The following is a 23,046-nucleotide window of genomic DNA, read 5'->3' on the forward strand; positions in this document are numbered from 1 at the left end:
TGTTACCTCTGGGATTGATGGCCCTTCCTTCTAAAAGACTTACTCTAGAAACTAAAAAAACTAATTTACAAAAGTTGAAATCTCTTTTTTGACTTTGGGTGGTTCTTCTTAGCCCAAAAATATTTTCCTCCTTGAGAGAGGACATTGTTTGCAAAGTTTTCAAGATTTCCTATGCGGTCATTCTTTATGCTTAGTGACAGAGTTCGTGTATTTCTAAAAATAGCATTTAGAGCACGTATATTTAGAATGGCTCAAAACATTTTCTTGAATATCTTCTAAGGTTAGCTTTGTACTCCGTATATTCCCAGTGAGCATTTAGTGTATGTCATGCATCAGGATTATAAAGTACTCACTTGTCGTGTTTCCAGATTATTTTGAAATAATATTGAAATTTTGTTTCTATTTTTTTAAGTATTTTCTTCTTTTTGGTGCTATTGTATATGGAATTGGTTTTACTTTTCTTTTCAAATTGTTCACTGTTAGTGTGTGGAAACATGACTGATTGATGTATGCTGAATTTATATCCAATAACTTTGCTGAATCTGTTTATTCAAACAGTGTTTTGTGGAATCTTTAGGGTTTTCTACATATAAGACCATGTTGTCTTATATGTCTTATATCTGTTGTTTGTGAACAGAGATAATTTGACTTCTTCCTTTCCAATTTGGATAACTTTTATTCCTTTTTCTTGCCGGGGGCTCTAGCTAGGACTTCCACTATTGTATTGAATAAAAGTGGTGAAAGCAGGCATCCTTGTCTTGTTCCTGACCTTAGAGAAAAAGTTTTTGGTCTTTCACCATTGAATATGATGTTAACTGTGGGATTTTCGTATATGGCCTTTATTATGTGGAAGTAGTTTTCTTCTATTCCTAGAATCGTTGAGTGTTTTTATTACGAAAAGGTATTGAATTTTGTCAAATTCTTTTTCAGCATCAAATGAGAAGATCATATGGGTTTTTCCTTCATTCTGTTAATGTGTAGTGTATTACATTGACTGACTCTTTAATGTTGACCCACCCTTGCATCCCAGGAATAAACCCCACTTGTTCGTAGTGTATAAACCTTTCAGCATGCTGTTGAATCCTGTTCGCTAGTTTTTTGTTGAGGATTTTCACATCAATATTTATCAGGGATTTTCGTCTCTAGTTTTCTCATGTATCTTTGGCTTTGGTATCTGAATAACGCTGGCTTCAGATCATGAGTGTGGAAGTATTCCTTCCTTTTCAATTTTTTGGAAGACTTTGAAAAGGATAGGTATTGATTTTTTAACTATTTGATAAAATTTACCAGTGAAGCCACCTGGTCCTGGGGGGTCTTTGATTATTGATTCAGTCTCAGATTTTCTATTTATTCCTCATTCAGCCCTGGTAGGCTTTGTGTTTCTAGGAATTTGTCCATTTCATCTAGATTATCTGACTTGTGGATATACAATTATTCATAGTACTGTCTTATAATCCTTTTTTTATTTTTATAAAATCAGTAGTAAGATCTCTTTTCATTTCTGATTTTGTGACTTGAGTCTTTTCTTTTTTTCTTAGTCCTCTAGCTAAAGGTTTGTCAATTTTGTTGATCGTTGCAAAGAACCAACTCTTGCTTCATTGACTTTTGTTATTTTCTCTTCTCTTTGTTGTTCATCCCTGCTCTAATCTTTATTATTTCTTTTCTGTTGCTACCTTTGGGTTTGATTTATTTCTCTTTTCTAATTCTTTAAGGTTTAAAGGTAGGTGGTTGATTTAAAATCTTTCTTCTTAATTAATGGAAGCATTTATAGCTGTATATTTTCCCTCTTAGCTTAGCACTCCTTCCACTGCATCCCATGAGTTTGGGTATGATGTGCTTTCATTTTATTTGTCTCAAGATATTTTCTAACTTTCCTTGTGAGTTCTTCTTTGAGCCAGTGATTGCTTAAGAGTGTGATGGTTAATCTCCACATATTTGCGAATTTTCTAGTTTTCCTTCTGCTATTTCTAGTTTCATTCCATTGTGATAAAAAAAAAAAAGGTGCTTTATATGATTTCAGTCTTTTAAATTATTAAGATTCATAAGTACCCTAACATAAGATCTGTCCTGGAGAATGTCCCATGTACTTTTGAGAAAAATATGTACTCTGTATTACTGAGCAGAGGATTCTATATGTGTCTTCATTACAGTTGGTCTACAGTGTTAAGTCTTCTATTTTTGTATTGATCCTTTGGTTGTTTTATTCTTTATTGAAAGTGGTGTATTAAAGTCTCCTACTGTGGTTATAATCTATTTCTCTCTTCAATTTTGTTGATGTTTGCTTTGTATGTTTAGGAGCTCTAATGTTTGTTGCATATGTTTATAATTGTTATATCTTCTTGATGCATTGACCCTTTTATCATTCTTTAATATCCTTCTTTGTCTCTTTTAAGTTTTTTCGGCTTAAAGTCTATTTTTTCTGATATTAATATAACCACCCCTGCTCTCCTTTGTTAACTATTTGCATGGAGTATCTTTGTCTATCCTTTTCACTTTCAACCTCTGAGCATCCCTAGATCTAAAGTGAGTCTCGTATAGATAGAATATAGTTAGATCCTGTTTTTCTATTCGTTCTGCCAATCTGTGTCTTTTTATTAGGGAGTTTAATCCATTTATATTTAAAGTAATCACTGATAGGGAAGGACTTAGTATTGCCATTTTGTTATTTGTTTTTGTTTTTTTTACATCCTCTGGGGGTGTGGGGGTTGTCCCTCATTTTCTCCCTTAAGACCTTCCTTTGTGTTTGATTGATTTTTTTTATAGTGACACATTTTGATTACCTTTTCATTTCCTTTGTGTATATTCTATAGATTTTTTTTCTTTGGGTTACCATGAAGATTACATATTACATGTTTAAAGTTATAACAATCTATTTTAAACTGACACGAACATAACATCAATATTTAAATTTTCTTCTGTTTTTGAGCCCTTACTATGGACGGGGCATTGCATTAAGCACATCACATTTGTCTCATGTTAATTCTTTGAGTAATCGGAAATGGAGGTATTACTATCTGAATTCTACAAGTGAGGAAACCAAAACACAAGGAGAATAATTAATTAACCCAAAGTCACATAGCTAGGAAGAGGCAAAGTCAGAATTCAGTCCAGATCTGTCACACCCTCCCACATTCCACCCAGCAACATGAACAGTTTGAGCTCATGTTTCCTTTTCATTCATCACATCAGCAGGGGTGGCCACATGACTTTGTCAAAACTTGTAGCTGACTAGTCCCTTTCTTCCCAAAACACATAATTTATGACTTTTCTTTTTTATTTAACATTTAACATGGGCATATGTGCTAAAATGGAAATACGAGAGTGGCAAGACCGAGTTCAGGCTTGAAAGTGTAACATTAGTTTTCTGAAGTTTACTGTGGGCAACTTATAGTGGAAATTTTCTTGAAAATTGTTAACATCTTTTTTCCAATAATGAAGCAAATCTTAGAACTGTCCATTAAAGTAGTAAATACATATTTTAAAAACACCATAAGTTGGATGGTAGGAGTTTATTTAATGAATGCTTGTTTTTCTTCTTTAACAGCTTACTGCCAGAAACATTAATTGGAAGTATGTGTTCCATTCATTTGTTGATATTTTATCGCCAAATTCTTGGAGATGTACTCCTGAAAGACAGGATGAGCATGCAAAGTGCTGGTAAGAGGTCTTTGCAATTTCCTCATGTACTTTGAGTAAATGTGACCTATGCCAACTTTTATCTTCTGCTTCTGAAGGTGCATTCAGAATTAAATGTTTAGAATAGCATCAATGTCAATAAATTACTTCACATGCAAAGCATTGTTCTCCACTGTGCACCTGTGTGTACCCTATGTTAGTTCAGTATATATTCTGTTCTTTACAATATGCATATTTTCACATTACAAATTCTGGAGATTTGATGTGCTTGCTTCGACAGCACATACACAAATTCTGGAGATTTGAGATACTAAAACTCAGCTACAATCACATTTCCCCTCAATGTTTTGAATAATCTGTTTTTACCACATGTTTGATATGCACATCATCTTTTTGGGAAGAGACTGAAATCACCCAGAATAACTGGTTCTTAATGCACAATGTTTAAATATCAACAAACTAGTTAAAATTGAATATAGGAAAGAGGTATTCAGATGTTCTATTATTTATTCTTTTATCTTCTTTGTAAGCTTGAAACTTTTTCCCAGTAAAATGTTAAAAAATAATTTTAAAAAATCAATGACTTGTCACATATGATTGAACTTATAAAGAGATATACATGTTATAAGAATTACCTCTAAAAAAAGAGTTTAATTTTAATGAGTAGTCTTTGAACTCAGTAAATCAGTAAGCAGATATGTATTGAGTGGCCTCCTCTATGTCAGGCACTGTGCTGAGCCCAGTGATGGATGAGACAGGCACGAGCATCCGTCCCCTGGTGGACTGACGGACTTCAAACGCAAAATTACATGAATCATCCTTTTCAACCTTCTAAAATAAGTTTCTAAAGGAAGAAAGCCAGGGTGCCTGGGTGGCTCAGTTGGTTTAGCATCTGACTATTGATTTCGGCTCAGGTCACAATCCCAGGGTCACGGAATTGAGCCCCGCGTTGGGCTCCATGGTGAAAGTGGAGCTTGCTTTGGATTCTTTCTCTCTTTCCCTCTGCCCCCCTCCCCCCTACTCACACTCTCTCTCTAAAATAAAAAATAAAAATAAAGGAAGGAGGAAAGCCAACAAGAGCATACACTGGGAAGACCTGAGGGAAGTCTCTGGGTGAGTAATATTCAGGATAAGACCTGAGAGAGGAGTTAGAGGTGTGGGGCAGGTTGCATGTCTGGGCAGAGGGGCCAGCGTGTCTAAAGACCTGAGGCAAGACAATGCAAGTGTGTTGGAGGGATCGCAGTTGAAAGCCAGTGTGGCTGGAGCGGAGTGAGCAAGACGAAGGACCCTATGATAGCTTAGTTCTCTTGGACAGGTAGAGTTCATGGTTAGACAGGAGGCCTTTCCCAGAGACTTAGCTCCTGGATAGGTAGATAGAAATGGAACTCAAAGTTAGGGAAGTCCCGCCATTTCTCAAGGAATAATTATAACTCCAGGGAAGGACAATTTAAGCTTTCTTGTCATCACTTGACTGTGAGTTTATTTCGATGACTTTAGCAAAACTTCTTGAATGATCTGACTTTTAGAGAGGATTAATATGACTTCTAAGAGAGGATAAAGCTCATTAGCTTTTCTGTTGGGAAGGAGGTTAGTCAGAACCGTTGTCATCATTTGAATCTGACCATCAGAGTAAAGCTAATAAGACCTAGAGGGAGGATTTCCCTTTACTGAGGACACAAGATTGTAGAATACATTGCCCAGGCCATGTCAAGAATGACCTGGTGGACTGGAGTCAGGCCTAAGCAGCCTGATGCTTATTGGTTCCTGCTCAGCCTTCCAAGAGCAGGGTGCGTCCTAATTGGTTCCTTTTTTTTCCCCCAGGAGAGTTAACATACAGTGTTATATTGTTTCAGGCATATGGTATTGAGAGAGACAGAGACAGAGTGCGAGTGGGTTAGGGGCAGAGAGAGAGGGAGACACAGAATCCAAAGCAGGCTCCAGGCTTCAAGCTGTCAGCACAGAACCTGATGCAAGGCTCAAACTCATGGACCACAAGATCATGACCTGATCTGAAGTCAGACACTTAACCGACTGAGCCACCCAGACGCCCCAGGGATTCAACAATTCTATACATTACTCAGTGCTCATCACATAAGTGTATTCTTAATCCCCTTCACCTATTTCACTCATACCCCCACCCATCTTTCCTCTGGTAATCATCCATTTGTTATCTATAGTTAAGAGTCTATTTCTTGGTTTGTCTTTTTTTTTTTTTTTGTCTGGTTTGTTTCTTAAATTCCACATATGAATGAAATCATATGGTATTTGTCTTTCTCTCACTGATTTCACTTAGCATTATACCCTTAGGTCCATCCATGTTGTTGCAAATGGCAAGATTTCATTCTTTTTTATGGCTGAATAATATTCATATATACATATATGTATATATGTATATCTCTTCATTCACCTACCGATGGACAGTGGGCAGCTTTCATAATTTGACTATTGTGGATAATGCTATAATAAACATGGGGGCACATATCTTTTCAAATTGGTGTTTTTGGATTCTTTGGGTGAGTACTCACTGGTGTAATTGCTGGATCGTATGACAGTTCCATTTTTAGTTTTTTGAAGAAATTCCACACTGTTTTCCACAGTGTCTGAACCAGTTTACATTCCCACCAACGATGCATGAGGGTTCCATTTTCTCCACGTCCTCCCCAGTACTTGTTGTTTCTTGTGTATTTGATTTTAGCCATTCTGACAGGTGTGAGGTGGTATCTTATTGTAGTTTTGATTTGCATTTGCCTGATGATTAGTTATATTGAACATCTCTTCATGTATCTGTTGGTCATTTGTATGTCCCCTATGGAGAAATGTCCGTTTGTCTTCCCATCATTGAGTTGGATTATTTGGTTTTTTGGTGTTGAGTTGTATAAATTCCCTAACTGGTTCCTTTCACCGTGCCACAGTTATATCATAAGAAGGAAAGAGAGGTTGGAAAAACAGCATAGAAAGAAGAACAAATTTTTCTGGTCTTCTTCTGTGCAAAGCCACTTCTGCCCTAAAAGCTCTGTCTACTTGGTACAAGACTCATTTCAGAACTCCCTGGCGTATGGATATAGCAGCAGATGGAGATTGAGCAGACAGCTCTGAGACCTCCTAGAGGTTAAAGTGTGCAGAATATGTTATCAACAAAGCATGTGGCACAATCATTTTCCTCTGAATGAATGTTTTTATGTCTATGGCAGTCAAATACATTGGATGAAATTTATGTAAAATCTTTTCTGTTCTTTCATATTTCAGACCTAATTAGTAACACAGTGTTGGCCACCTTCCCCAAGCTCTTGGAGCAGCCTGACATGATGGACGCACTCAGGGTGGGTAACACGAATCATGACGGAAATCCGATGGGTTCTAGAAGCAGTAAAACACACCATGTCAGTGAGTTCTGACCCCTGCTCTAGGGGTTTTTGTCCTACTTGGACAATGTCTCTCGATCCCTGTCCATTTGTCTAGCTAACCTGGTCTCATCCTTCCTCAGTATGAATGCTGCTTCCCCAGGGCTGCCTTCCCTGTCCCAGCGAGCAGGTGGAGCACCTGCTGTGTACACTATTGCACTCTCTTGCCTGTTGTTTGCTCCTTGACTTAAGATGGCCACTGATCATGTCCTGAGAGCAAAAATCCGAAATGATTTGTTAGATAAACTCTTCTGAGTTTTCAGAAGAGAATCAAGGCATGCATATCATTTTTATTTCAATTCAACATCTACTGCCTGCTATGTGAAATAGCAACCGGGTATGAGTTTGAACCACATGAAATCTCGAATTTTCGGCCGTTTTTTGGCTTTCAAAAATGGCAGTTTCATAAGGTTTAATTTAACATATCAGAAATAACAAATATTAGGAGTCCCTTATGCCTACAAAGCAGTACTCAGATAACCCGGTAGGTGCCACTGACCATGTATAACCCAGTCCTTGAAGATTTAAAGAGGGCAGCAAAGAAGGACCAGGAATCTGTTCCAGAAGAGGTCCTTGGTGAGATAGACCTAATAACTGGAGCCAAGGTGGATTTTGACATGCTGAGATGGGAGGAGAAGACATTACAGGTAGAAGGATCAGCATGAGCAAATGTTTTGAAGCGTAAAGGGATAGAGAATATTCTATTTGTGATCCAGTTTGGCATGTAAAACATGTCTGCGGATGGGCAAGGTTGGTCTGAGTCTCACACTGCCATTGAAGAGCATGTGTGGTAGGCAGCAGGTAATGTGTACAGGTTCTGCTGTAGGACAGCTCCTGACATGCAGGGTGGAAAAGTACACGTGCAGGAGAGAGGTGAGCTATGCTGGGAGGTGATTCCTGTCAAAAAGGATAGAGGTTGTAAGGGCCCGACAGAGAAATGGAAGGAGGAAGCAGTCACCTCCAGAGATTTTTTTAGACTTGGAAGCTGATCTCATATGATGGTTTGTCTGGCTTTGGGGTGTCCACAGTAACAATGAAGTTTTCAGCAAAAAGACTTAAGAAAGTATTCATGGCCTGTGATTATCCGTAACTTCAGACAAGTTCATTTGGCACTATCATTAGATAACGCAGAATTTCTCTTTTTTCCCCCCACAAAGTCATCAGTGTCATACTATTTATTCATTATACAGAACACAGGGACATTGACTCATTCAACAAATATTTTACGAGAGCTCACTGCAGCTGAGGCACTGTGCAAGGTGCTGGCATACTTCTCTAGGTGTGTAACAGTCACAGAATCCGGGCATTGGAGTGAGGATGGAACCTTAGGGCTGATCTAGTCTAAATTCTGCATTCCCTGATGAGCAGATAGCTCAGAGAAGCGCACTCAGGTCAGTCTTGGGCGTGTCCAGACAGGCCACAGGCTCAAGGAAAGGCATGTAGATAAGGTCGTTCATACACATTGTTAAATGGGAAAAAAAAAAAAAAAATTTGAGTCGTAGTAAGCGTATTTAAATATATATATTTACATGTATATATCTGCCTGTAAAAATATCTGGAAGAATAGACTCTAGAAAAGGAATACTGATTACCTTTGGATCATGGGTTAAATAATAAAAATAAAAAAGAGTGGTTTATTCTTACGCTCTGGAGCCTTGTCTCCATGGCACACCATACGACTCAGAATCAGCCAGGCTGTGCGGTGGTAGCTGACCCAGGTTTGTTTCTCACTCGTGGTACCTAGCCAGCACAGAGCAGTGGAAGACCCCGCTCCGTAGTCACCCAAGGGTGCAGGCTGTCAGAGGCTCCAGTGTCTTACAGCATCATCTGGAACAAGCAGCTCCTGTGTTGCCGGTTGCACCTGCAGGAGAAGAGAGAATAGAGGATTGTCCTGGGCCTTTCCACCACCTTTGCCCTGAAGAGGCACGGGCCGTCTCTGCTCATGTTTCATTGGCCAGCACCAATCACTCGGTGGTTAATGGCCCCACTTAACTTCAAGGGAGGTGGGAGATGGAGTCTTCTCCTTGCTCCAGAAGGAAGAAGTGGACCTTGGTATACAGTCGTGACCCTCCACACACCCCCGTTTGCTGTTTGCCACTGACTTACTATAAGTGAACCACCCTACTGCTTGCTGATGGCTCAGTGAAAACTGAGGGAGGACCTTGACACAACTAACAAACAACAGGCACATTTTTCCAGACAATAAGTCGAAAGCTGCTAAGTGGTAGTCATGTGAAACCAGATACCTTTTAAGGTTCACATTATGAAGCGTGTGAGCCTCCTAGGGTCACCTTCTCTAAGTTTAGTTTGCTGTTGGTGTTTAATAATAATGAGAACACCTGGCCTGTTTAGTAAAGCACCCTGGCTCTCTAAGGGTCCTCTTCAAACTCTCCAGGACCCACGGGTGCAGCATCGATGGGGTGGTGGACCACAATCTCATAAGGTGGTTCTTTCGTGGTAATAACTGGCCATTCACGGTAACAGGTCATGGTAAATATGACCATCCCAAGACCTGGCTCATTAGGGGCACAGCTTGTCGTCTCTTGGTAGGAAACTTCTCTTTCATTTCATGGAGCATCTCGTTCTTGGTCCCATATGTCATATCCATACCCCAGGGCCTCCCTACTGATAAAAGGGCTGATGCTTTCATGGAATCCATGAAATCGGGCACCAGCAGGAGAATACCTACAAACAGACACAGAACAGTGGCTGGGAATAAGCAGCCACGAGAATGGGCACATCCTCTTGCTCACTGTTTGCCCGGAACTAGCACTGAAAAAGTCTTCAGTTCATATGTCTGTGGGACTAATTGAACTCTGGGTTTTTTACTTCTTTAAGGAAGCTTGTGTGATGCTTTGTGGACAGATTGGAGTATTTACTTGCAAAGCTGTACCTCATTTTTATCTCCCTCTGATCCCCATCATCGTCATGGCAGACAGAATTGCCCAGAAGAATGGTATTTGGCAGAGCTTTCTATTTCCATTACTGTCTGAACTTAAAACCTTCATAGTATGTTATTGTTCAGGTGCTGTGTTTATGCATTTTGCAAGGATGTGTTAGTGTTTCACTGATTGCATTCTTAAATTAGTTTCGACTTGTAAGAACCATGGTGTTTCTGAGGTATCTTTCACCGCCTGGTCAGTCTGGCTCTGGGTCATTAGCAGTAGGTGCCTACGGATTCACTTCTTACACGTGTAGGGTCCGTGCAGCGTTTTTAACCCTGTCCATACGATTAATTACCATGAAGTTGTAGAAGTGGGGCAAAGGCTTGTGAATACTCAGATTAATATGATATTTTGATTTGCTTTTTAGAGTTCGTGGGCTGAGAAAGAAAGCACATTAAAGAGATCAGAGAAGGTAATGCCATTTTCCACGCTGAACTGAACATTTGCAGTGCTTACTGCTTGCTTACACATGCTAATAATGCCCATCTTAGCCAGAGAAGCCAGAGTCATAATCCCTCTTAACCAGTTAAACTGTGTCATCCTGGTTGCAAAGACATGTTCCAAGAAGGGTTTGGGTGAGCAATTCCTGATGTGAAAAGAAACACTCGATCAAAACAATCATTTCAGACCAGTGAGTGTATTATTTGAGGAGAAGTTTCTGAACAAAGTTGCCAGTTGGCTATCAGATTCCTCTTATTTAAAAAAATTCCTCTAGCTCTCAAAGTTTATATCACGTAAGGAGAAGGGAAAAGAAGATTGGCCTAAGCTGTATAATACATTTAAAAACTGCACGGCTCATGCTTATATTACCATAGAGGCTTGGTGATTACCAAATAAAACTTGTATTTATCAGTGAGTAATGGCTTCACTGCTCTAATCCAGGGTTGACAAACTTTTTCTGTAAAGAGCCACATAGTAAATATTTTTGGCTTTTCAGGCTGTAAGGTCTCTGTTACAATACCCAACTCTGCTATTGTAGCACAAAGGCAGCTACAGACTACTGTAAACATCTGAGTGGGGCTGGGTTTCTATAAAACTTTATTTAGAAACAGAGGTAGTGGGCTGCATTTGGCTCATGGTCCATGGTTTCTGTACTTCAAGTCTAAAGAGTTAACTATCTGCAAGGAACATGGGAGAACAAAGTAAAAATCTTAAAAATTTTTCAAAACATAAACTGTGTTTTATACAATATATATTATATGTGTAATATATATAATACATATACTGTATGTATGATATATACATATACATACACTGTGTATATGCGTGTGTGTGTGTGTGTGTGTGTGTATATATATATATATATAAATGGTATTGCATCCTTATTTGAGCAAAGACCATCTGACCAGTACCATCTACACTTGACCTCTGCTGAAACTGGCAGATTTAATGCTTTTCTAGGACAGCAGTAGACAAGGTGCTGGGCCTCAGGCCTGTAGAAATTGCCCTCACACATGGTTGCTTTGAGAACAGTATCTATGGGCAGATCTGCTGTGTATAGTATCTCCCCCTTCCGACTGCTGTGCTTCCCGAGAGCCCCACCCCAGCCTGCCAGAGTCACGGTTGACTGGTTATGACTGCAGTACTCTTGTTATCTGGGGAGAGTCTGCACATTCTTCCTCCTTGGGTCTCCTTTCTCTGGATTTCATGCTGCCCTTCTTTTATAACAACTCTGTCTCTGATATGCTATAATCTAATTAAGTGGATACAGCTACCTTCACGTTGTGTTTTAGTTGTGTTTACCTGGAACCACACCCTTACCACCAGAATTAGATTTCAGCACCCCAGTGCCCTTGATGGTATGTGTGGGGCACCCTCAGTGGGGCTTAGGAGACACCCTGGTCTCAAAGAGTCACCCACAGACTCTCAGGGAGAACAGCTTATCTCTCCTCCACGGTGAGTCTTGCTTGCTTCCATTTCAGAAAGTGCTGTTTCCCGACTGAGTAGCTGGTTCAGAGCCAATTACTTGCAGGCACAAATGGCACCCTCCGTCCCACCCCTTAGGTGGATTTTAGTCTACAGAGTTCATAGAATGTAACACTTAAAAAGTAATGATGTAGATCCACTCACAGTTACTTCTGATGGTGGTGTTTTCCCAGAGAGACAAAGAGTTCCTGAAGGCCATGTTTCTCCTGGTGTATCACAACTGCATGGTACCTCTTCTGCACTCCACACTCCTGCCCCCATACAGGTGGGCAGAAGAGGAGACAGAGGCTGCCCGGTGGAAGGTTATCACCGACTTCCTGAAGCAAAACCAGGATGATGAGGGTGGTCTGCAAGCTCTGCTTTCGCCACATGGAGTCCACGAACCTTTTGACATTTCAGAGCAGACCTATGACTTCTTGGGTGAGTTAAGAAAGAACATAGCCTGACAGTGGTGGCCCTTGACCCTCAGCTTCCCACTGGATGGATGGACCCTCCTCGATGGATCCTCCTGAATAAAAGGACAGAACCAACTATTCTTTTTTGTATGACCACATTCTATAAAAAAAATACTTAACCTGAGAATTTGAATATGTGTGAATACAATAAAATACATTTCATAAAGAAATAGCGTTATCGAAATTTAGAGAAATTTGTTTTCAAGAACCAAGTAACTTAAATTTAAGTTGACTATATCCATAGATTTCTACAAAAGCAAGATTTTATCAAAAGCTAAATTTATGATCATTCAAGAAAGTGAAAATACAAATAAACTATTGGGACTACATCAAAATAAAAGGCTTCTGCACAGCAAAGGAAGCAACAAAACTAAAAGACAGCCTACTGAATGGGAGAAGATATTTGCAAATGATATCCAATAAAGGCTTAGTATCCTAAACATATAAAGGACTGATGCAACTCAATACCCCCAAAATAAATAATCCAATTTGAAAATGGGCAGAAGACATGAACAGACATTTCTCCAAAGAGGACACACAGATGGCCAACAGACACTTGAAAAGATGCTCAACATCACTGATCATAAGGGAAATACAAATCAAAACTGTCAGAATGGCTAAAATCAAAAACACAAGAGACAACAAGTGTGGGTGTAGATGTGGAGAAAAAGGAAGTCTCATGCACTGTTGGTGGGAATGCAAACTAGCACAGCCACTGTGAAAACAGTATGCATATTCCTCAAAAAATTAAAAACATAACTACCCTATGATCCAGTAATTCTCCTGTGGGTTCCCCTAAGAACACAAAAACACTAATTTGAAGGGATACATGCACCCCATGTTTATTGCAGCATTATTCACAATAGCGAAACTATGGAAGTGCCCACGTGTCCATTGATGGATGAATGGAGAAAGAAGATGTGGGTGGCACCTGGGTGTCTCAGTCATATAAGCATCTGACTTCAGCTCAGATCATGATCTCATGGTTCATGAGTTCAAGTCCCACGTCAGGCTCTGTGCTGACAGCTCAGAACTTGGAGCCTGCTATGGATTCTGTGTCTCCCTCTCTCTCTCCTCCCCTCCTTTGCTCATGCTGTGTCTCTCTCAAAAATAAATAAACACTTAAAAAAAGATACACACACACACACACACACACACACACACAGTAGAATATTATTCAGCCATAAAAAAGAACAAAATCTTGCCATTTGCAACAACATGGATGGATCTAGAGAGCATAATGCTGGGGGAAATAGAGGAAAACAAATACCATATGATTTCACTCGTGGAATTTAAGAAAACAAATGAGCGAAAGGAGAAAAAAGAGACAAACCAAGAAATAGACTTAACTAAAGGAAACAAAATGATGGGTACCAGAGTGGGGAAGATGGGGGAAATAGGGGATGGAGACTAAAGAGTACACTTATCATGATGAAAAAAATAAAATTATTTAAAAAAAGAAAATGAGAATACAGTCCACAGAATGGGAGTAGATAATTGCAAATCATATGTCTGATAAGAGTCTAGTATCCAGAACATATAAATGTATGATTATTGCTAATAAAAACCTACGTTGTGAAATGGAGGAATTGGAGAAATTTATGCTATGAATCATTTGATTCAGTCTAATATTTGAATGTGATTTATCCTAATTAGATATAAAAGCAGGATCTAGTTTTGCCGTTTCAAGTCCATGTTAGTGCTCTTTCAAAAACAAAGAACAAAAACCTTTCAGGCTTTGAGGAATGAGACAACCTACCCCTATGTCAGAGAACAAAGGTTTTGTTGCATTTCAGATAAACTTGTGGCTGCTGGTGAATTGTCCCAAGCCTTCACTGTTAATAGGCATAGTACTTCCGGCATTTATCGAGTGCCTTGTACACGTATCCTCAGTTAACTAGGTTTAATGCCCACAGCCACTGTGGGAGGCAGGCACTGATTTGTTCCTGTATTACTGCTAGAGACACAGGCCAGGCAGGTGAAGCGTTTGGTCCAAAGACAGAGCTACTAAGTAGCACAGACAATATACCAAGTAAAGATCATGTGTAATTTTCTGCAACCCAAGATACTCCTCTCATCAGAACAAACATTGAGGAATTACATGTGCAAATAAAACATAAGATTGCTTCAAGAAAAACATAATCAGAGTTTCACCTACATGGCCAGAGGCCCAACCGAGGTACTTTTGCAGGCCACACACTGCCTTACAAGAGGCCCTTACTTGTGGAGATCCGCCGTATTCTGAAACTCCTCACCTTCATCTTAGCTTGCCCTAAACCCTTAATCTAAACTCCGCTTGGGCCTTCATCTCAGAAACGAACATGGTATGAAAGGGTTCCCAGCCACAAATCTGACAAGGGAACTTGGCCTTGAAAAGGAGATGTCGGGGCGCCTGGGTGGCGCAGTCGGTTAAGCGTCCGACTTCAGCCAGGTCACGATCTCACGGTCCGTGAGTTCGAGCCCCGCGTCAGGCTCTGGGCTGATGGCTCAGAGCCTGGAGCCTGTTTCAGATTCTGTGTCTCCCTCTCTCTCTGCCCCTCCCCCGTTCATGCTCTGTCTCTCTCTGTCCCAAAAATAAATAAAAACGTTGAGAAAAAAAAAAAAGAAAGAAAAGGAGATGTCACTGGATCTCCAAGAGCCATTTTCCGGAGCTTCTCTCCCTCTGCCTTTTGTGCCATGAGGGCAGCTGAATGTCCAGATGCCATTCTTATGGCCATCCCGACGCAGTCGCCCCAACCTCTTCCCCAGGCACCGCCTCCCTCTCTCAGGGACCAAGGCCCTCCCCAGCTTCTGATTGAAGGAGGCTCCTGCCTTTCCAAATGGAGGTAGTGACAGTGTGTGCAGGGACTTTTCCCCGTTCTGTCACTGAGTTGCCTCCTCTTAGGCCCCTGCAGTCTTATTTGAAGGTACATACAACCATGTGACTTGCCATTGTGAAGCTCTTTTTTTTTTTTTTGTATAATCCTTGATTCCTTTTTCTACTTGTTTATTTTCTTAATCACTCAGCATTACGCCAGAGGTTGGGCATTTTGAACGAAAGAAAATATTGCTGGTGAATTCCTTTCAGCGCAAGTACACACAAAGAGCACAAGCTTTCTTTACTAGATGTTTCCAGGCTGTGTTCCCTGTTCATTTGAAACGTGTCACGATTAACAAATGGGGGCGACTTCATAGTTTCTGACACAGGAGGAAACTGGGGGAACCTGAGAGAAAGTAGTTTCAGAAATGATTAGGTCAAAAAGTAAGGCAAGAAGCCAGTTAGTCTATGAGGAGGGAACAGTTCCTCTAGGCGAGCGGGTGCATCTCTGCCATCGAGAGAGACGCCACATGATCTCTTCAGTCAATGGAATCTTAAAAAAAGAAAAAGAAAAGAAAAAACAATAAAACCTCCCTGGCTTTTTTAATGTCACTTTCTACTTCCAAAACAGGAAGCGGTTGTCAGGCAGCCAAAAACATCCTGGAAATGAGTCCTGGGGTCTGTTTCAAGAAGTGTGACCTGGCACCACTGAGTTAATTGTGAACGCCTTGGGGGATTGGGGGGGACGGCAACAGGCCTTTGCCCAGTGACCCCGAATGTGCTGCCTGCCTGGGAGGCCAGGGGGACTCCCCACAGCAGAACCATGGGGGGGGGGGCAGGGAGGGGATTTGAAACTGGAAACTACATGGCCCTCTCCTCCCCAACCTCCCAGCCTCTTGTAATTGATGGCGTGTCATATCCATCAGATCCGCTGGAGGTGAAGAAGGTTGCGATTCCCTCACGGGCTGGATGGTGAGGGGTTGGGGTATGTACCAAAGAGCAGGTACAATCCCAGTCTTGAGGGCTTCTTATGGTGCAAGGGATGAGGCCAGAGCAACTCGAGAGGAACCATTTGAAGTATATGCTACCACACGCAAACAGAGCAGGTTTAACTTGCCAACCCGGTAGCATCTGGGAATCCCATCAGTAGAGGGAGGGAGCAGGAAGTGTCATCCAGCAGCTGAAGGCTTTGTCAGTTCGCAGCATTAGAGGATATCCTTCGCCGTGAACTGGCCCCACTTCCTCTCCTGCGAAGCCTTCCAAGTTGGGAGGTTCTCTGGGGGCGTGGAGGCGATCAGAGAGAGCTGTCACCTAGCTGCGCTGGGTTCTGTTTGCTCAAAGCGGAGAATCGGAGACCCAGCCCCACCTACCTAAGGCACCGTGCCTGAGTTTTATCACGATCTGTTCCTTTACTCATTCAGCACGTATTCACGGAGCACCTACTATGCTCCAGGCCCGGCATTCGGCTTGGAGGACACGGGGAGAGCAGCCCTCACATGATCCCTGTCCTAACTTACTATGCACGAAGTGGACAGCAATCGACACAAGAACCACAGAGGAAGAGCACAGACTGTTAGAAGAGCCTTTGTTGTTGCTGTCCTACCTGCATTCCAACCCTACTGGGGCCCGGAAGGTTAACAGCACTGCAGCAGGTGCAAGTAAGGGGTGGGTGTAGTGATCTCTCCTTAGCTGCATCCTCTCTCCGTCAACTCCACTGTCAGACCCTTGGGGACCGACTAGCTTCCCATCCACGTTTGGTTGTATGCTTCACTGTCTGAACTCCCACCCTTCGCTCTGAAACTCAGGAACACGTGGATTTGACAACCTAGTATCTCTCAACATCCAGACTTGCCATCTGAACCCCTGATAGGTGTACGCAGTAGTCAAATAGGTTTGGGTGGGGAGGGCGGGTGGAGGCACGAGTGAAGGGCTATGCCGTCTCACGTAGGAAAATGGAGGCCTCGGGCTTTACGACTCCTCGATGACGCACCAGACGAGGGCAGGCACGTCTGCAGACAGGAATAGAAAACAAAAATCATTCATGGCATACAGCTCAAATTCAGGATGGCGTGTCTGTTGCTTAGCCCATTTCTCACGCCCTGGAGACAGACTGGACCTTACCCTGCTCTCCTGTGTCTGACTTTGCCGGCAAAGTTTAACTCCGCAGAACTTCGTCCTTTCGAAGAGGCCACTTTGGGTGATAGCGGAAAAAGGCTCCAAGCTTTCTGAGCTCTCCTCCAGGTAGGTATCTCCGGATGACCCAAACATGATCCCGTTGCATCCTTCCTCTTTCCTCAAAGTTACCCTTTAACCCTGAAATGTTCTGTGCCTGCCCAGACGCCGGAGACACCGGGAGCCAGACTCTGTGCTGCCTGACGGCCTCAAGAACAGAGTGAACCGCAAGCTCCTCCCAAGCCTGGGCCTGTCGGTGTGTGCATTCTATCTCCCTGACTTGAGAGTCGAGGTGGCTTTGACTTGTAGAGGCGGTAGTTGCAATCTGGCTGTGTCTGATTCCAGAGGCTAGAGCCAGTGGGACGCGTGTATCTCTGTAGCACCAAGGGGGAGAGCTGTTTGTGCCCCTTTTTGTGCAGCAGAAAGTTGTTGCAGTGGCCGTTGGCACTTTTGCTGCCCAGAATCCATCTACTTGTCTCCTGGTAGCTTTATTCCTCTTCCCCTTGTAGAGGAGCACCTCTTACACACACACACACACACACACACACACACACACCCTTTTATCCCAGCTCCAGGGCTAGGCCCTGACTGGCCCCAGCAGATCAGCGTGTCCCATTGCCCTGTTCAAGTGAGGAGCCTGGGAATGGACCTGCAGAGAGCAAATCCCAGGAGATTTACTCACCGGAGCACTTTTCATTCCCTGCCTGGGATAGTGGGACAGATGAGACCTGAAGCCACTGTGTGCTGCAGGGACATTGCCACCAGGAAGAGAGAGCCTAGAGCTGTGTGTACATGGGGGTAGCACTGACTGAGGTTAAGAGCGAAACCAACTGCGGTGACAGTGACAGGTGGAGCTCACAGGCAGAGGGGATCTAGACCCCCGGTAGCATTGCTTGAGTCCCTGGATCCAGCCTCACCTGAAGGCAGAATTCCCTTTGAACCTCTCACTTCCCTGAGGTAACCTATTCCCTCCATTGTTAAAGTTGGAATGGGTTCTCCCAACCCTTGCAATGGGATGAATCTTAGTGGCTACAACCAGCTATCCTTTCCCCAGGCATCCCCGGCTTTCTCCTGGCCTGCATTTTATTTGTCAGGCAACCAGTAAATCTTTTCTGAAAAAACGTATGAGGCAGTTTATCGGCAGGGAGAGAGGCTGAGGAAGAGGAGCCCAAAAATTGAGCAGTTGTCTCCAAAGTCGTTATGACTGAAAGCGCAGGTTCCGTCATTCGAAAACATTTATTGAGTGCTTACTGTGTTCTGGGCCGTATTCAACATGAACAAAATTACTGCTGTCCTGAAGCCAACATCCTAGGGAGGGTCAGGGCGGGCAAGGAGACAAACAATATACAAATGAATCAATAAGCATAAGAGATAGATGGGGATAAGTGCTATGCAGAGAATCAAAACAGGCTAGAAATTGGAGAGTGTTGGGGAGTTCACAGAGAGGGAAGAGCTCAAAGTGATTCCCTAAAATGGTGTATGAATGCCTGAGCTCACCCAAAAATGGACCCTACACAGCATCCCAAAGGGTTGAGAACTGAGCTCCAGGATCCCAGATTGGTCCCAAGTCCCAGACTAGCGCGCACACACCTAGCAGATTGGAATAGCACTGCAAAGCCTTAAAAATAGAATTGACACTGGTCAGTACCTAGAGCCCAGAGATGATAGAGAGCAACTCGCAGCCTGAACCTAACCAGGCATTTGCCTGATCAAACAAATCAACGTTTTTATAGGATTTAAACAAGACCCATAATTTCATAACAATATTAACAATGTCCAGATACAATGCAAAATTACATGATATTTGGAGACCCAGGAAAATCTCCACATCTCTCAAGGAAAAAGACAAAAGGACCATCGAGGGGCAACTCTGAGATGACCCAAGGGTTCAAGTCGAGACCTTAAAGCAACTATCCTAATCATGCTCCAAGAAATATGGGCAAATCTTGAAACGAATAGAAAGATAGTCTCATCATAGAAACAGACGATACAAAAAGAATGGAATTGAAGTTTGGGGAATAAATCTCTGATAACCAAAATGAAACCATTCATGGAATGGACTCCATTTTTTTTCCTCTTAAGTTCTTTAAAATATGTGCGATAGTTGAAAGCAAAAGTCATAGGATTGTCTGGTGGGGTTTGAATTTATGTATATAGAACACACATGACGATGTGATGGAAAAACAAGAGGGTAAAGGTACCTACACGGTTGTAAGGTTCCTGCATCCCACTGGAAGGGACAAAATATTAATTCTGAGTAGACCAGAAAGTTAACTGTGAGTGTCGTAACTCCTAGAGCAGACTTCTAAACAAAGGGTACAAAGAGGCGTAGTCAAAACTCAATACACGAGCCAAAGTGGCCACTAAAAATATTCCAAAAGTCTGAAAGAATGCAGGGCAGAGGAAACAAAGAAATGAAACACAGAGCCAACAAACAAAAAACAAAAATAAAATGGTAGGCCTAAATCCAAACATATCAACAATTACATCCAGTCGAAATAGTCAAAAACACACCAAAGGCAGCAAACTCCACGATGGATTTTAAAAGACAAAAGACCCAACTAAAGCATAACCACAGAATAAAAACATGTAAATATAGTTATAAAAGTAAGTTGAAAGTAAACTGGAGGCAGGGTGCCTGGGTGGCTCAGTCAGTTAAGCATCCGACTTCAGCTTAGGTCATGATCTCCCGGTTTGTGAGTTTGAGCCCCTCTGTGCTGACAGCTTAGAGCCAGGAGCCTGCTTCAGATTCTGTGTCTCCCTCCCACTCTCTCTGCTCCTCCCTTGCTCTCTCTCTCTCTCTCTCCCTCTGTCTCTCAAAAATAAACCAAATTAAAAAAAAAATTAAGGGGTGGAAGAATGCAACCCCCAAATGTGTTATAATATACATGCAAACATCAATTACAAGGAGCAGTTCTTGCACACATCGGTGGTGGGAACATGAATACAGTAAAACCTTGGTTTGCGAGCATAATTTGTTCCGGAAACATGCTCGTCATCCAAAGCATTTATATAGCAAAGCGAATTTCCCCATAAGAAACGATGGAAACCCAGATGATTCATTCCACAACCCAAAAATATTCATATAAAAATGATTACAATACTGTAATATAATACAAAATAATAAATAAAATAGAAAATATAAAGAAAAAAAGTTACCTTGCACTTACCTTTGAAAGCCTTCGTGGCTGGTGTGAGGGAGACAGGAAGAGGGTTATTGTGCAGGACAACTTTCACAATCACTAACGGAATCACTGATTTCTATTGGCTCAGTGGAATCTTTTTCTTTTCATGCAACTTTAACAAGGAGGCTATCCAATGACACTTGCTTTTGCCTCCTTTCGAGGATTTCATAGAAATGTAATATTGCATCATCGTTAAACAGATTCACTGCTCATACTGCTACAGCCTTATTCAGGTGGTGCTTTTCTACATTTTACACTGTTTCCCACATTTCACACATCTCCCTAATCTCATTTGAAGTGAGGGATTCCTCCACCTTTTCTCCTCCTCCTCTGCAGACAAGGTGCAGATGTAGACTTCTTATAAACTCTTGCAATTTCAGCCACTCGCATACCTCGTTCGTACTTCTCGATGATTTCTTTCTTAACTTCCACTGTAATCATCTTCCTCTTACCACCTTTCTTTGCAACTTTTTTCTGCATGGGGACCATTGTATGCACTCGCATGGATTAATACAGTACAGTATTAATAAACTTTTGTCGTATACTGTATTTAATGTAACTGGCAATAAGGCAGCAGAGGAAAGGGTCTATACCTGCAGGCAGCCTGACCTAGAATGAAGCAAAGCATTCCTAAGCTTACTCTTGGATGGAAAAGCAAAGAACTGTCCATAGGTGCTTTGAAGTGACAAAAGATGTCAATGTTCAAAAATGTTCAAAGTGCCAGCTGTGGGCATCTTCCAACATTCTGAAAAATCACTCATTTCTGCCAAACACCATGGTCGGAGACCGAGCGAGCATCCAAGCATGGGAGACAATTATCCACAATCCCGCAGCGACGCAGGGGCGGAGGGGGGCATTGGGGCACCGGCTCAGTTGTGGTCATGTGATGTTCCGCGTCACATACTACTCATGTTGCAAGACATCCCTTGCGTATCAAGTTACAATTTATTAGAAACGTTTGCTCGTCTTGCAGAACACTCGGAGAACAAGTTGCTTGCAATCCAAGGTTTTACTGTAGTTTAAACCACTTTGTCAAACAGCTTGACGTTACCTGCTAAAAAACACATACCACGTGACCCACAATTCTACTCCTAAGACATTCCCGATAGAAGTGCATACACAGATGCTCCAAAAGCCATGTTCTAGAAGTTCATAGCAGTGTCCTTAATTTTTTTTTAATTTTTTTTTAATGTTTATTTTTGAGACAGAGAGAGACAGAGCATGAATGGGGGAGGGGCAGAGAGAGAGGGAGACACAGAATCGGAAGCAGGCTCCAGGCTCTGAGCCATCAGCCCAGAGCCTGATGCGGGGCTCAAACTCACAAACCGTGAGATCGTGACCTGAGCTGAAGTCGGACGCTCAACCGACTGAGCCACCCAGGCGCCCCAGCAGTGTCCTTAATTTTAACCCCAATTGAAAGGACTCCAATGTGCAGAAACCATAGATTGACAAAGTGTCTTCTACTCCTATAGTGGAACACTGCGGCAGGGAGTGAGCTACAAGACACAGTTACGTGCACGAGTTTCACAGACGTCATGTTGAGTGGAAGACGCCAGACACAGAGGAATCCATCCAGAAACAGGCAAGACACGGCCTATGGGGTTAGGGCATCATGAGAACAGGGATTAGGAAGGAGGGCGAGAAAAATGTACCGGGAGTCTGGCAACATTCTGTGCTCTGGGCGGAAGTTTCATGGTCTGGATGTTTCGTGCACTCTTTCTGTAAGTGTACTATGCATCAATGGAAACAATTTTGAAACTATTTTTTTTTAATATATGAAATTTATTGTCAAATTGGTTTCCATGCAACACCCAGCGTGAAACTATTTTTTAAGATCCAGATGGATGTATTAACAGAGGAGGTTCTGTTGTTGTGGAAAGGAAGGAGGACCAGAAGAGATTTCAGGGTTAGAATTAGATAAACACGCAAGTACTTATTAAGCATCCGCCATATGCCAGAACTGTCCTAAATACTTTCATATGGATTATCCCATTGAACCCACCCCGACGAACGAAGGAGAAAATGGAGGCAACGGTGATGGTAATCAGCAGCGTCAGACACTCTTGCAAGACTTTCAGGATTAACTCTCATTCTCAGCCCAGGAGGTGGAAACCAGCAGACCCTTCTCAGAAGAGTCTGGAAGGCCCCTCTTCTGGGCTTGGCATTCCCCCACGGCCCCACACCAGATTTCTGACCTTGTTTGCAAGTGCATTCATACCCACAGCCCCAGAGGTGCATGGACTGGGCTTTCAAATTTTACTTTCCTTTCACTTAAAAAACATTTTCCTGTACGAAACTTAAGTTTGTTGTATGGGATGGAAAGCATGGCAAAGGCATCCTTTTGCTCATTTTTCTTTGAGATTTTCTGTGAAAAGTAAAGACTCATTTCCTGATATGTTTTCAGATAATACAACTTTCTGTATAGAATACATAACAGTTGTGTTGGTAGTAAGTGTCTGGGGACATAAAGTAAAAAAAATGAACCCAGATCCAAAAAGAAAAAAAGGAAAAAAAAAAAAAAACAAACCC

General features: G+C 42.1%; 1 protein-coding gene across 4 annotated transcripts in view; it reads left to right on the forward strand.

Annotated features, from left to right (window-relative positions):
- NPHP1 (nephrocystin 1) overlaps nucleotides 1-12,438 on the forward strand; it is a 59,574-nt gene extending 47,136 nt beyond the window's left edge. For 3 of the 4 annotated variants that reach the window (XM_027033704.2, XM_027033702.2, XM_027033703.2), the window contains 4 exons: nucleotides 3,545-3,657; nucleotides 6,883-6,956; nucleotides 10,350-10,394; nucleotides 12,082-12,432. In XM_027033704.2, coding sequence (XP_026889505.2) covers nucleotides 3,545-3,657; nucleotides 6,883-6,956; nucleotides 10,350-10,394; nucleotides 12,082-12,354 — 505 coding nt within the window. In that variant the 3' untranslated portion in view covers nucleotides 12,355-12,432. Of the gene's footprint in view, nucleotides 1-3,544; nucleotides 3,658-6,882; nucleotides 6,957-10,349; nucleotides 10,395-12,081 lie in introns of all 4 variants that reach the window. The other variant, XM_027033700.2, reaches the window with a different exon arrangement.
- Nucleotides 12,439-23,046: the final 10,608 nt, after the last annotated feature.

This window comes from Acinonyx jubatus, chromosome A3, assembly GCF_027475565.1.
Source record: "Acinonyx jubatus isolate Ajub_Pintada_27869175 chromosome A3, VMU_Ajub_asm_v1.0, whole genome shotgun sequence".
NCBI classification, from domain to species: Eukaryota; Metazoa; Chordata; class Mammalia; order Carnivora; family Felidae; genus Acinonyx; species Acinonyx jubatus.